This window comes from Podarcis filfolensis (genome assembly GCF_964270895.1).
Source record: "Podarcis filfolensis genome assembly, chromosome: 8".
NCBI lineage: Eukaryota > Metazoa > Chordata > Lepidosauria > Squamata > Lacertidae > Podarcis > Podarcis filfolensis.
In genome coordinates, this window is record NC_139611.1 from 86,110,187 (window position 1) to 86,123,827 (window position 13,641).

Sequence of the window (13,641 nt, forward strand, 5' to 3'; positions counted from 1 at the left end):
TCCCCCTACTCTGTTAGGAGTGTTTGCAGGGTCTACATGCAACAGAAGTGCCCAATGTTGCCAAAATGTTATGCGAGAGTGCAACAGTGCAGCAGTGTTTTACACTAGCTGCAGCTTCAGGACCAATATCAAGGGCCGCCCTACGTAAAGTGTGTTACAAAAATCAAGCTTGCCTGCTAGATCTCCAACAAAGCCACTTCTGAGCTAGAGAGTAGGTGGGGTTGCGGGCTTCACGCCCCTCTCCATGCACCTTGGACGCGTCATCCCCCCGGCCAGCCAATCGGTTAGTCCAGGAGGCGTGGCCTGCCCTATTAAGGGCCGGCGCGACTGAGGACCACCTTCCCCCAAATCGAAGGGTAGTCCGGTAAAGGATTCCGGGGGGCGTGGCCTTGTCCTAAGCCTATGGAGGTGTGGGCCTACGGCACGCCCCCGAGCAGTGACCCCGGGGGGGGGGAGCTCCTAGTTGATGTGCATCAGCAGGACTCCCCCTACTGGTGGTTAACCCTCACTGCTCTTCAAGCAATCAGGCTGAAGCCGGTTAGTTGTGAGGACCAATGCCTAAGCCAATACCGCTCAATTCCTGTAATCAATAAAGTTGTGGCCTAATTTGACCCATTAACCTAAAATCTTGTGTCTCGTGTCTTTATTTCCGAGGGGGGAGGCGGGAACTCACCATGCAATGGTGTTATGGAGCAGGGACAGGCAGGGATGAAGCACAAACCATTTATTTCGCAGGACGAACGTGTTGTCATTTGTCTGTGCACCCCATATATAATAGCTTTTCTCAAGAAGAAATCCGGCCGGATAAGCCAAGCAGGGAAAGGGTTCCATTACATTACCATGCACAGCTCAGGGTTAAGCAGCCAGTTTTATTGTGAAAAATCCCATGTACCTTTATTAGGGCCAACCAAAGTGTCACAAAATATTGAGTGAGCTTTTGAGTTTACCAGAATCTTCATCAGGTTAAGTACGGCGCAGGCAGAAAGGGACTGGAGGGGCACAGACCACTGGTTTGCTATTAAAACAAAAAGGGCAGCTTTGATTTTCGTAGCACAACCTTAGAAGAGCCATGTCTACAGTGGTTGTCATGTAGAGCAAATGCACTTCAGAATTTCAATTTACCACAACACCTGGACCCTAGGAGATTTGGATAGAGACAGCTCTGGGATGGTATTGGTACAACTGTACATGGGTCCTTTTTGTGCCCACTAAGAGGTTGTACAAGGACCGCTTCTGCACATACAAACTATCCTGGACTTTGTGTTCATCATCTGAGGCCGTTCTTTGTGTGCCTCCTCCACGAGAGGGCTGGACAGTGGCAACATGAGAACAGGAACTTTTCTGTGGTGGCTCCCTGTCTGTGGAATGTTCTCTCCAGGGAAATTTGCCTGGAGCCTTCATTATATATTTTAAGGCACCAGGTGAAAAAATTGCTCTTCCTCCAGGTCTTTGGTGGACTCGTATCATACAGCCTTTTAAACATGTCTGTTGAAAAAGAGTTGCCAGGGAACTGCCATCAGCTCAGAGGCGAGAGGTTGAAGGGCAGTTGTGTTACAGGGAGCCTCCGAAGATCTTGCGAAGCAGCTCTTCCTCTGGTGAGGAGGAACCACAACTAACCACAACTAATTTATTTACGGCTATTAGCCCATAAAATATGTACAAACATAAAAACACAGAGGGGATAAAAACACAGGGGATGGAAGTACCAGGAGATGCTAGGGAGAGGCTCAATCACCCTTTGCCAGCGCCCACTCTGTGCAGTAGGTTTGGGCGCAGAGAGGGGAGGAGAAGGATGGGGGTCACACGACTGTTATGCTGGGGGAGGTATAAGGACCGCCAACTCCCAGATTCTGCTAGCGACTGAGCTGGACATGCACTTGCAACGCTCTTCACTGTAAATAGTTTGCACTAATAATAAAGCCTGGAAAAGACAGGTTGGAGTCTTGCCTGTTTGCTCTTGAGCAACCACACCACCACCTGACAGGAGTGTTGGACTTTGAAGACTCCTTCGTGTGGCCAGAAAGGTCCTTTCTTCAGAAATGTGAACAGCCCAGTTCTGAACAAGAGCCCATCCCCATTTGGAGCCTAGCCAACTAACCCAAGAAGAATTGGACTGTTGGTATTCTGAAAATGCAATATTATTTCTCTCCCTGCTGCCTGTTGGGTGCCTGAGTCAACTTTCCCCAAACTTTGAAGCACACTTTGCAAAGAAACTCCCATCTGATAATTCAAGAGAGAGTATCACATGTGATATTTTGGTCAGTCGCAAATAATTTAGACAACACAGTTGAGATGGAGCTTCTTCTTCTTCTTTCCTTTTTTAAAGGGGGAGTGTGGCAAATGTGTTTGAATCTTTTACATGAAATTTGCAAGAGACCCAGCCCTATCTTCCTCTGACTCAGGTGGCTATATATCCTGATATTTTGGCTAGATATAAAGAAGATAAACATATAGCTAGGAAGTGGATGAAAGATACTTTGTAAGCGATAAACCTTTCTCTAGGACTAGTCGCATCTTTGAAGGAAACAAAGGTGGGAATTTGAATTAAACTTTCTGCTCATGCCTCTGTGAGCATAGAATAGATCAATAAGGTTCAATAGTCAGGGGGCATAATATGGTGGGTAGAGTGAACTGTTCTACAAGAAAGTGGGGTGAAAGGACAGCTCCAAAGTGAAATCTGTGATCTCTTTATTCACAACACGGGAACAGCAGCTGACATTAGAATTTTGAGGGATGCTTTTACAGCTGTGATTCTGGTATGCCTTGTAAATAGAAGTACAGATAAAAGAAGAGAATAGAGAACCAAGACAAAATATTTGATCTTGCAGCTTCCTCAATTAGGGGTGCAGCAGAAAAATGAACATTCACAAGAAATAAGGCAGCAAGATACTAAACATGTAGACAAAGAAGTAATTCCAGAAAATGGGGAAATGTTAAACATTGCCATTGCTAAAATTATGGGTGTGTGGACATTAGGTGTGCATGTGTGTGTGTGTGTGTCTGCTTTTGGGTGGCCAAGTTGGGTGATGATGGGTTTCTGCTTCTCCAAGACACCTGACCACCTTCAGAGGGGAATGGCACACATCTCATAAAAATGCGGAAGGGTGGCAAAACCAACCAGCATGGGAGAGATGTCGATCTTTTCAGGAGGGATGGGAGATTTGAAGCGGAAGTTCTGCAGGATGCTGGTGAGCATGAGGAAGAGCTCCATCCGAGCGAGGTGCTCCCCAAAGCAATAGCGTTTCCCTAGGAAAGAGGAGGAAGGTGAATACAGGCTTTCAGGGTGCTGTTAGACACGACTCGGCAGTGGCTTGGAATGGAAGGGGACTCACTCACCGACGGAGAATGGCATAAAAGCCTTATTCCTCTTGAACTGCCCGTTCTCATCCAGGAAATGTTGGGGGTCAAACACATCTGGTCTTGCAAAATGTTTGGGGTCTCTCAGCACAGATCCAAGCACAGGGAAGACTTCAGTCCCCTGAACAAGAGAGGGAGAGAATATTAGAGCCATAGAATTGGAGAGCTGGAAGGACCCTGGGGGCATCTAGTGCAGCCACCTGTGATGAAGAGATCTCAACTAAAGCATCAATGACAGATGGCCATCCAACCTCTGTTGAAAAACCTTGATGGGAAGAGATTCCACCACCTTCTGAGGAAGCCCCTTCCACAGCCTCAAAGCTCTTACCATCAAAGAGTTCTTCCTCATGAGAAGGGAAGGGGGAAATGGCTTTTAGAGGGTTAGAATTAACCCCTTTAAGCCCCATAACCACCACTACTCCTTTGGGGAAGGTAGCACTAGAAGATGTGGAACCAACATCGCGTCATCTGGCTGGGCTCTTCAGGTCTTATTTTGGATTTGCTTGGATACCCCCACAATGATAATGGCAGACAGGTCAGAGATAGAGGTGCCTCAGAGGAATTTGTTAGCCCACAAAACATGTCTGGAAATTGTACTGAACGGTGGAGTCTAAGTCTCAGGAATGAGTGAAACCAAAATACCTTGGGAATGGTGTATCCCCGGAACTGGGTATCACGGGTCACACGTCTTGCTAACCCCAAAGGGAGCATGTCAGTGAATCTCTGGATCTCATGGATCACAGCATCCGTATAGGGCATCAGGGGACGGTCATCCATGTTGGGAATGCGATTCAGGCCAATCACACGTTCTATCTCTTCGTGGACCTTCTCTGTTGAGAAATCAGCAGGATGTGACAAAAAGTGTCCATTTGCACCTTCATAACTGGCAGAAACAAAGAGATTTCTCCACCCTCCTTTCCAGCCCCTTCCCCATTCACCTTCGATCTCTGGGTATTTCAGCAGAAGCAGGAAGCCATAGCGCAAGGTGGTGCTGACTGTTTCCGTGCCAGCAAAGAAGACATTGAGGGTTGTCATAATTAGATTCTCTAGGAAGAACTCTGAGTTTGGGTTTTCCTTTTCCTAGCAAGAAGAAAAATGAGAAAAGAGGATATTTCACATATTATATTTTGCGATAGGCTACAATCTGACTGCCTCCTATCTATGAAGCTCTCTCTCCCCTACTGATTGGCTGAGCTACAGTGATGTCATGCAATGAGGGGAAGGGTCAGTTGTGGAGGGCTGAAAAGCAGCCCAATGATTGTGTGGGAAACAGAGGGTTGGGTGGAGTGGGAGGAAGGAGTCACATAGTCCTTTTGTGCAGAAAGGTTACAGAGGCAAAGGAGAAGTGCCTGCTGAATCAGGCCCATCTAGTCCAGCATCCTGTTCTCACAGCAGCCAACCAGATGATCCACTGGGAAGGGGGGTTCAAGCACAACAGCCCTCTCCCCTCCCGTGGTTTCCAACAACTGGTATTCAGAATCATGGTTGCAACCAACTGCGGAGAGCAGGGCACAGCCATCCTAGCCAGCAGCCTTCAATAGAACTCTCCTCATCAATGTGTCGAATCTTCTTTTAAAGCCATCCATAAAATTCCCGGTGTGATATAAGCTTAGGGAGAATGTAATGAAAATTATTTATAGATGGCACCACACTCCAGCAAAACTTGCGAAATGTATAAAGGCAGATCACCAATCTGCTGGAAATGCAAAAAAGAGACAGGGTCATACTTACACATGTGGTGGAACTGCGCAGTCATCTGTGAATTTTGGGATAAATTATACAATGACTTCAAAAAGTTATTTAGATTTACATTCAGAAAAAGGCCAGAAGCCTTCCTCCTAGGTATAATGACACTGGAAATCGGAAAAGATATAAGACCGTTGTTTATGTATGGAACTACAGCAGCCAGAATATAAATGGTAAGAAATTGGAAAAATGAAACAGTACCCACGATAACAGAAAGGCAGACTCTTACAATTGAATACCTACAACTGGCAAAGATGACGGGAACAGTAAGAGGGCTTTACAATCAGAAAGTATACAAAGAGTGGAAAATATTCAATGATTACTTAAATACACACTGTACAAGTAACAAGCTCCTTGCAGAATTAAATTGATCCTTGTAAAACACAGTGTAAATGTTAATTTACCAGAGTACAGGAAGATAAATTAGGGCAAAAGAAGGCTGTGCGTTAAATGTAAATAACAATACAAGTACAATGAGAAGAATTGGAAGTCTCTTATTTAGAAATTTAACGAACGATTATATAATAATGCAAATTTCTTTTTTCGGTGTGGTTTTTTTCTTTTTCTCTCTCTTTTCATCTTAATCTTTTCATTTTATCTTTATGTATGTATATATTCATGTGTATATATTTGTATTTTAATTCAATAAAGATTTATTAAGAAAGAAAGAAAGAAAGAAAGAAAGAAAGTCTATAAAGTTTCCTTACACAGAAATTGATCGTAGTAACTAGAATAACATAATCTTACCTGCTGCATTTTCACTAGGAAGCAGTCAATAAAATCCCGAGGATTGTTGGGGTCCAGGGTCTCCTTGTGTGCTTTTACCTTCTTCGTAATAAACTCTTTCAGGCCCAACAGCTTCTTGAAGGTTTTATCTTGTGGGCCAGGCAGGTGCTGCATGATGCCCGAGAACATGTCGTAGAGCTGTGTGTGTTGGGTTTGGAGGAATCCAGAGTTATCAGGAGGAAGAGAGAGAACAGATATTGAACAAAGATTGATTTGGGGAGCAGGCAGAAGCAGGAGTTCCTCCCTCCCTTGGTTCCTCGTTATCATGGAAGGTTTGGGAAAACAGGAGGCTTAAAAGAAGGGAGACTGGAGAAGTGTCACTCCAAGAAGAACAGACAGAGGGAACTCCTCACTCCACCCAGACAGAACTTGGTGCTGACTAAGCTATGAACTTGTCACAGACACAACCTCAGGGCCTGACTTCCCATCTTTGAGGGACAAGGAAGGCAATTTGGAGGGAAAATCAGGGTGTGTGGGGGAATTGCTTACAAAGCCAGCAGCTTCAATATCTCAATCTGGGATTATCTCAGGTTGAAGCAACATTGTAAACATTGTAAACAGAAGGTACTCCTGACTCCACCCAGATATAACTTGGTGCTGACTAAGCCATAAACTTGTCACGGACAAAACCCCAGGGCCTGACTTGTCCTCTCTGAGTGACAAGGAAGGCAATTTGGAGGAAGAATCAGGGGGTGGGGAGGAATTGCTTACAAAGCAAGCAGCTTCAGTTTCTCAATCTGAGATTCACTCTGGTTGAAGCAACATTGTAAACTTGCTCCGGGCTGAGCCTGACCAAAGAGCAAGGTAGAACAGGAGTTGCAGCACCATGGAGAGCTCAGAGTGAGACACTTGCTCCAACAAATATCAAAACCATTTTTAAGCTTCTCCCAGGTTCTGCCCACTTGTGAAGAACTTAGTTTCTGCTGCTATGGAAGATTGTAATATTGGCTTTTGTTGGCCAGGCTCACTCAGACACCTGAATGTGATTTAGCTCCTTACTTGGTGATACTACAGCTTCTAACCCTGTTTCTTGACCACTGCTGGTCTTTGGGGTAGTGACAGTGGTGGCTGTCCTGCATACCATGCCTTGAGTAAATTAAGAGAAATTGCATTATTCACAAATAAGTCCTCCACTTCCCCTGCAATTTACCTGTCCCCAAGATGAGGAAGTAAACTGGAAGGTTTCCAGCATAACGCGGAGCATGGAGAGAAACTCCTGATCTTCATATTCAAAGCGGTTGCCAAAGGCGATGGAGCTGATGATGTTGGACACTGAGCGGCTCAGGACATAGGTGGGGTCAAAGGGTTCACCTAGAAAGAGAGACCCCCAAGTCACTCAGCCCTGGAGCAAGTCAAAAGTACACTTTGCAAATCAATTCAGTCTTTAATGGTGTTTTCTTTCATCCGCCTGTTTCTCCCTCACCGTTCATCTATAGGTGGCTTACAGAATATTAATTAGAAGAGTATTCGCATAAAAACCACATTACTACTTTCTGTAACAACTCATGGAACATCATCAAAATTAAACCAAAAGATTCAGTTTATCAGCATTCAAATTCTCAGTTAACCGTCAACAGTTTCAATCATATCATATCTGTCAGGGAATCAGGAGCAGGAGCACTGGGGAGAGAGGAATTGGAGAGCGAAGGGGAAGAATCCGAGGGCAGCGTAGGGGAGTATGACAGTGGCCCGAGAGATTCCATGAGCTTCTCCAGCGAATCAGAAGATTCCCAGAAGGGGGCGCCGATGGTCAGAGCAAGGGGGGTCCCAGGGGGGACGCACCAGAAACAAGGAGCCAGAGGGGAACCCCAAAGCAGCAGTGGAGGATCGGGACCAGTTTCCCCACCAGAGCGTAGTGGGGGGGAAGAGTCACATGTGTCAGGGCCAGCGTCCCCTCCAGAAGGAAGAGGAGGTGAGTCAGGGCTGACCACGCCTCCATCGGAGAGTGGGGGAAGGGAGGGGAGGTCAGTTGCAGCTAGCCCCCCCGAAGGGGGAAACAGTGACAGCAGCAGTGAAACGGTCAGGAGGAAAGCTGCTCGCTGGGCGCGCGCGCCAAGTTCAAATGTGCAGGCGCGCGGGGGACAGCAGGAGACCCGGATGGGGAACCAGCTCCTAAAGCCCGCCGGAGGGAGGGAGAAGGCTCAGGGGAATCATCGTCAGAAGAGGCTAGAAAGGGAGAGACCTCGGCGGGCAGGCGGACCCAGAGGAGGAAAGAGCAGCGGAAAAGGTGGAGCAAGGCGAGGGTCTTAAACTGGTGTACGGGGGGAGGAGATTCAGAGGGATCAACAGCGGTCTGAGAGTTGAGACGTAGAGCTGCGCGCTGCGGCTCTGGAAGTGAAACTGAACTTCAATAAAGACTTTTGTACTTAACAACGAAGCAGCGTTGGTCCTTTGTGAGCTGGGACCTTGGGCAGCTCTGACAATATCATATCATATCATATCATATCATATCATATCATATCATATCATATCATATATCATATCAATCTTTATTACGGTCCAGAGACCCAAGAAATCATTACAAAGCAATGCACAATTCAAACAGCCTATCTCCAGGTTAAACAAGCATTTTGTTCTGACTTAAAGATAGGGATCATTGGTTGTTGCAACCACTGATAAAAACTTCGCCACTGCTAATGTTCTAGCATTTGTCCAGTCTTCCAATAGGAACCTGACATAGTGAGTCTCTGATTTTCCCAGGAAAGGTACCAGCAAGAAGAAGAAGAAGAGTTTGGATTTGATATCCCACTTTATCACTACCCTACGGAGTCTCAAAGCGGCTAACATTCTCCTTTCCCTTCCTCCCCCACAACAAACACTCTGTGAGGTGAGTGGGGCTGAGAGAATTCAGAGAAGTGTGACTGGCCCAAGGTCACCCAGCAGCTGCATGTGGAGGAGCAGAGACACGAACCCAGTTCACCAGATTACGAGTCTACCGCTCTTAACCACTACACCACACTGGCAAGGGTAATATCAGTTCAGCCCTGGCTTGCTCATATTTCGCAGAGTGCAACAAAATATGTTTTAAAGAATCGATATCTTGAGCACATGAGCAAAGTCTGTCCTGGTAGGGAACTCCTCTCAACCATCTATAATCTATAATCCATCTATAATTATGCCACATTTCTTGAAGAAACCAAAACTGAGCTCACTTTTTGTTGCCCTCAGGGATTCCAGCAGGAAGTGGGTCTCCTCCAGGATCCTTTCTTCGATGGATCTCTTTCCCATCCCAAAATTCCTCAGCGTCATGATGGAGAATCGGCGTAGCTGCTTGGCCCGTTCCCCGTTACTGAAGGCAACTCCTGAGAAGCAAAGGAGGAGTAAAGGGAAGGAGGAACAGGAGAAGGTGCACTCAGTGGGAATGTGGCTGAAAACACACAGTGATAGAGATATCCACCCTTCATTTTCCAATCTTGTACATTTTTAAAGTTCAGAATTTGGGAGAACAGCTTAAGATATGATGTGGGGTTTTATTGTTATTATTATTATAGAGGGAGAGAGACTCTCTGGCTCATTTACCTCCTCAGTAAAATGGATATAAGGGGACGTGGGTGGCTCTGTGGGTCAACCCACAGAGTCTAGGACTTGCCAATCAGAAGGTTGGCAGTTCGAATCCCTGCGACGGGGTGAGCTCCCGTTGCTCAGTCCCTGCTCCTGCCAACCTAGCAGTTCGAAAGCACGTCAAAGTGCAAGTAGATAAATAGGTACCACTCCGTTGGGAAGGTAAACGGCGTTTCCATGCGCTGCTCTGGTTCGCCAGAAGTGGCTTAGTCATGCTGGCCACATGACCCGGAAGCTGTACGCCTGCTCCCTCGCCCAATAAAGCGAGATGAGCAACTGGACCTAATGGTCAGGGGTCCCTTTACCTTTACCTAAAATGGATATAACAATAATCCACGGCACAGAACCACCATTGAGACTCTCCGGTGCTAAGCTTGCTAAAAGGTGCCATATAAATGCCAGTAACCATGTGCTCTGGGCAAGAATTGCCCAAGAAGAGACTGACCGTAACCCTGGAAAAGCCAGTCAAACGTGGCTTGCTCTCCACGGTCCCTGAACTCTTCAGCCTGATCCACCAGGGCCTCCTTCACGGCATCGTATCCACACAAGACCACAACACGGCGAGGGCCTAAGTGGATGGTGTAGACAGGACCATATTTCTCATGAATCTGTGAAAACAGAACACAAGGTGAGCCTGCTGGTCAGGTTAAAAGGGAGCACATCTAGAGTCCAGTATCCTCTTTTCAAAGTGACCAACCAGATGCCCATTATGGGAAACCTTCAAGCTGCACCTGAACGCAGGAGCGCTCTCCCCCGTGTGGTTTCCAGAATCTGGTTTCCTCCAACTGCAGAAGCAACGCAGATCCATTGTGGCTATCAGCTATTGGCATTTCCCTCCATTCCCACTTTCCATGAAGCAGAATAATGAAGTGAGAGAATCTGTATCTACAGCACCAAAGTGACCTCTCTGGGGTGCAAGCCTGTGCTTTGTGTAGGGGGGTCCCGGGCTGCCCAGATGGCAAGACCCCACTCTCAGCCTCCCTGGTGTGGTCCGAGGGAAAACAGAGCAATGCACTTGGCAACAGCTTGGCTGCGGGAGTTGCTGGAAGGAGGCAGACAAGGCACCATCCAAGCGCCTTAGGGACTCCACTCTGGATTTGCATATGGCTTAATCCTTATCCCCCAAAGATATCCCACAAGGCAGCGGGACCAGATTCCACCCCCCCTCGGGGTTTACTCCTGAATCCTTTCCCATGAATGAGTGTAACCGTGAAGCAGAGGAGGTTTAGGATCAGAGTTATCCTAGATTGTCTGCCTTCTCAGGTTGATGAGCCCCTTCTGCTCCCATTTCTCCCTTCATGCAGAAACTGCTTTCTTGACTGTTGGACCTGCTGTTGGTCTGTGTCTGCTGCAGCCCATCATTGCATACAAGGCACCTCCCTAACTCACCGAGGGTTTGCAAACCCACCGGATACCTTCACCTGTTTCAGCTGGTGAGTTTAAGCTGTTTCCTGGGGTCTGGCCACTGTCACATGCCGACAGCTTCTATTCATTATAATATATTATATTATATTATATTATATTATATTATATTATATTATATTATATTATATTATATTATATTATATTATATTATATTATATTATATTATATTATATTATATTATTATATTATATTATTATTATAATTTTCTATACCACCCTATACCCGAAGGTATAGGAGCCATGGAGGGGAACATGCTTTGTCCCCTTCAATATATACTGCTTCTCCCCAGCACCTCAGAGAGAGAATCAAAAGCTGGAGAATGCGGTGGAAGGAGAATTATGAGGAGATGATGAGTCAAGTGGGAGAGAGAGAGAGAGAGAGAGAGAAAGAGAAGGGTGGGCAGGCAGATTGTATGGAGTGATCTTCTTTCAGCATCAGTATATAAAAACGATTTGATAATAACAAAGCAGAGAGTGGATAACTGAAACTGAAGTTACCTTCATGAGTGAACGGTACATATCACTTGTGTTGACTTGAAGCAGGTTCCCGATGAAGGGGAGGGGAGTTGGTCCAGGTGGCATCTGGCTTTTGCGGTGCATCTGCCGCCATGTTGAGAGGACCGTCAGACAAAAGAGGCAGATGACCAGGAAAAGGGTTCCTGCTCCCAGGAGATCCATGGGGAGGTTGCGGGTGGCCTGTGGAGCTCTACAGGCAATGTGTTGCTGACCAGCTGGGAAGAGAAAATACCTGCGCAGCCCAAGCTGAGCCTGTTACATACTTTTGGAAGAACCTCCTCTTTGAAATTGTGCAACCTGTTTACTCTCTGCTCAGGGTCTTCTTTAAGTCTTTCAAGGACAGATAGTGGTGACAGGGAGTTGCCTGCCCACCTTTGCACCTCCAAGGGAGCTTCAGGGAGTTCCAGAGTCAAGCACAATTCTCTCACCACGTTTCTCAGAAGTCCGTATCATTTGACCAGGTCGCTGCTGGTGTAAGACTAGGAGGAGAGCAGCTGAGAAAGAGGCTGCAAAGGGGTGGCTGGCAGCAGTAATAGAGTAGTCCAGGGAGTCAATGATAGAGACAGTATCCCAGAATCAAATTCAAGGGCAGCCCCACATAAAATGCATTGTGGTGGTCACCACCAAAGGTGTAAGCAGAGCAGGAACAGGCAGGGAGAAAGCATCACCATTTATTTCACAAGAGGAATGCAGCACCATTTGTCAACCACACACACACTTTTCTCAGGGAGAAACTCACCAAATAAGCCAAGCATTGAAAAGGGGTGGTGACATAAGCAGGCATGGCGACTTTTACCTTGAAAACCCTCAAAGTCCTTTTATTGGGGCCAACCCAATAGGGCAGCCTTTCTCAAGCTGTGGGTCCCCAGATGTTGTTGAACTACAACTCCCATCACCCCTAGCTAGCAAGGCCAGAGCTCAGGGATGATGGGAGTTGTAGTCCAACAACATCTGGGGACCGACAGGTTGAGAACTGCTGCAACAGGGGAACCAGGCAGAGGGCCTTCTTGGTAGTGGCGCCCACCCTGTGGAATGCTCTCCCATCAGATGTTAAAGAAATAACCACACACACATATGAGCTTTTCTCAGGGAGAAGCTCATCAAATAAGCCAAGCATTGAAAAGGGGTGGTGACATAAGCAGGCATGCCCACTTTTATCTTGAAATCCCCCTTTATTGGGGCCAACCCAGAATGTCAGAAAATACTGCGCAAGGCTCTGAGTCCATAGAATCATAGAATCATAGAGTTGGAAGAGACCACAAGGGCCATCGAGTCCAACCCCCTGCCAAGCAGGAAACACCATCAGAGCACTCCTGACATATGGTTGTCAAGCCTCTGCTTAAAGACCTCCAAAGAAGGAGACTCCACCACACTCCTTGGCAGCAAATTCCACTGTCGAACAGCTCTTACTGCCAGGAAGTTCTTCCTAATGTTTAGGTGGAATCTTCTTTCTTGTAGTCCAGCAGGACTCTTTATCAGGCTGGACGTTAAGCACAGTGAGGGCAATTGGGCATTACGGGGAGAAATACGATTTGGTATTAAAAGCATAAGGCTTGCCTTGATTTTTGCTGCATAGCCTTCAAAAAGGCATGGCTAGGGAGGTTGTCATGTCAAGCACATGCTCTTGAGAGATCAGTTTTCCAAAACACTCGGAGACTGGGGAATGTGAACAGAAATAGCACTGGGATGGTTAGGCTGAGGGCTTGTTCCAGTGGACAGAGAACGTTAGTGTGGAGTTCTCATGAGCTCACTTGAAAAGGGACATTTTAGAGTTGGGAAAAGACTCAGGAAAGGACAACCAAGATGATTCAGGGGATGGAGCAACTTCGCTATGATGAAAGGTTGCAGCCTTTTTGGTTTAGAGAAAAAGTAAGAGGGGACCTGATACAATTTTACAAAATTATGCATGATATGGAGAAGGTGCATAGACCATTTTCTCTCTCTCATGACACTACAGGGAGTTTTTGCACATTTCAGAAAAGCCCTCTTGATTATTTGGCTGTGTGTGTGAGAGAGAGGGAAGTTTGTGGTTTTTGAATAGACAAGACGAGGACCAGCTTTCAGGTTGGACTTTGAAGACTCCTTCATGTGCCCAGAAAATTCCCTTCTTCAGAAATGTGAACAGCCCAGTTCTGAACAAGAGCCCATCCCCATTTGGAGCCTAACCAACTAACCTAAGAAGAATTGCTCTGTTGGTATTTTGAAAATGCAAGATTATTTTAGGTCTGTTCTCAGATTTATCTCAGCTTTA

General features: G+C 46.5%; 1 protein-coding gene across 2 annotated transcripts in view; it reads right to left on the reverse strand.

Annotated features, from left to right (window-relative positions):
* Nucleotides 1-2,671: 2,671 nt before the first annotated feature.
* The window catches only part of LOC310768733 (cytochrome P450 2A13-like), a 53,050-nt gene continuing 42,080 nt past the window's right edge, over nt 2,672-13,641 (reverse strand). The window contains exons 1-10 of one of the 2 annotated variants that reach the window (XM_083627445.1): nt 11,819-12,126; nt 11,373-11,605; nt 9,896-10,058; nt 9,042-9,191; nt 7,040-7,200; nt 5,851-6,027; nt 4,296-4,437; nt 4,000-4,187; nt 3,337-3,478; nt 2,672-3,246 (exon numbers count right to left, since the gene is read on the reverse strand). In XM_083627445.1, coding sequence (XP_083483571.1) covers nt 3,065-3,246; nt 3,337-3,478; nt 4,000-4,187; nt 4,296-4,437; nt 5,851-6,027; nt 7,040-7,200; nt 9,042-9,191; nt 9,896-10,058; nt 11,373-11,605; nt 11,819-11,843 — 1,563 coding nt within the window. In that variant the 5' untranslated portion in view covers nt 11,844-12,126 and the 3' untranslated portion in view covers nt 2,672-3,064. Of the gene's footprint in view, nt 3,247-3,336; nt 3,479-3,999; nt 4,188-4,295; nt 4,438-5,850; nt 6,028-7,039; nt 7,201-9,041; nt 9,192-9,895; nt 10,059-11,372; nt 11,606-11,818; nt 12,127-13,641 lie in introns of those variants that run through there. The other variant, XM_083627446.1, reaches the window with a different exon arrangement.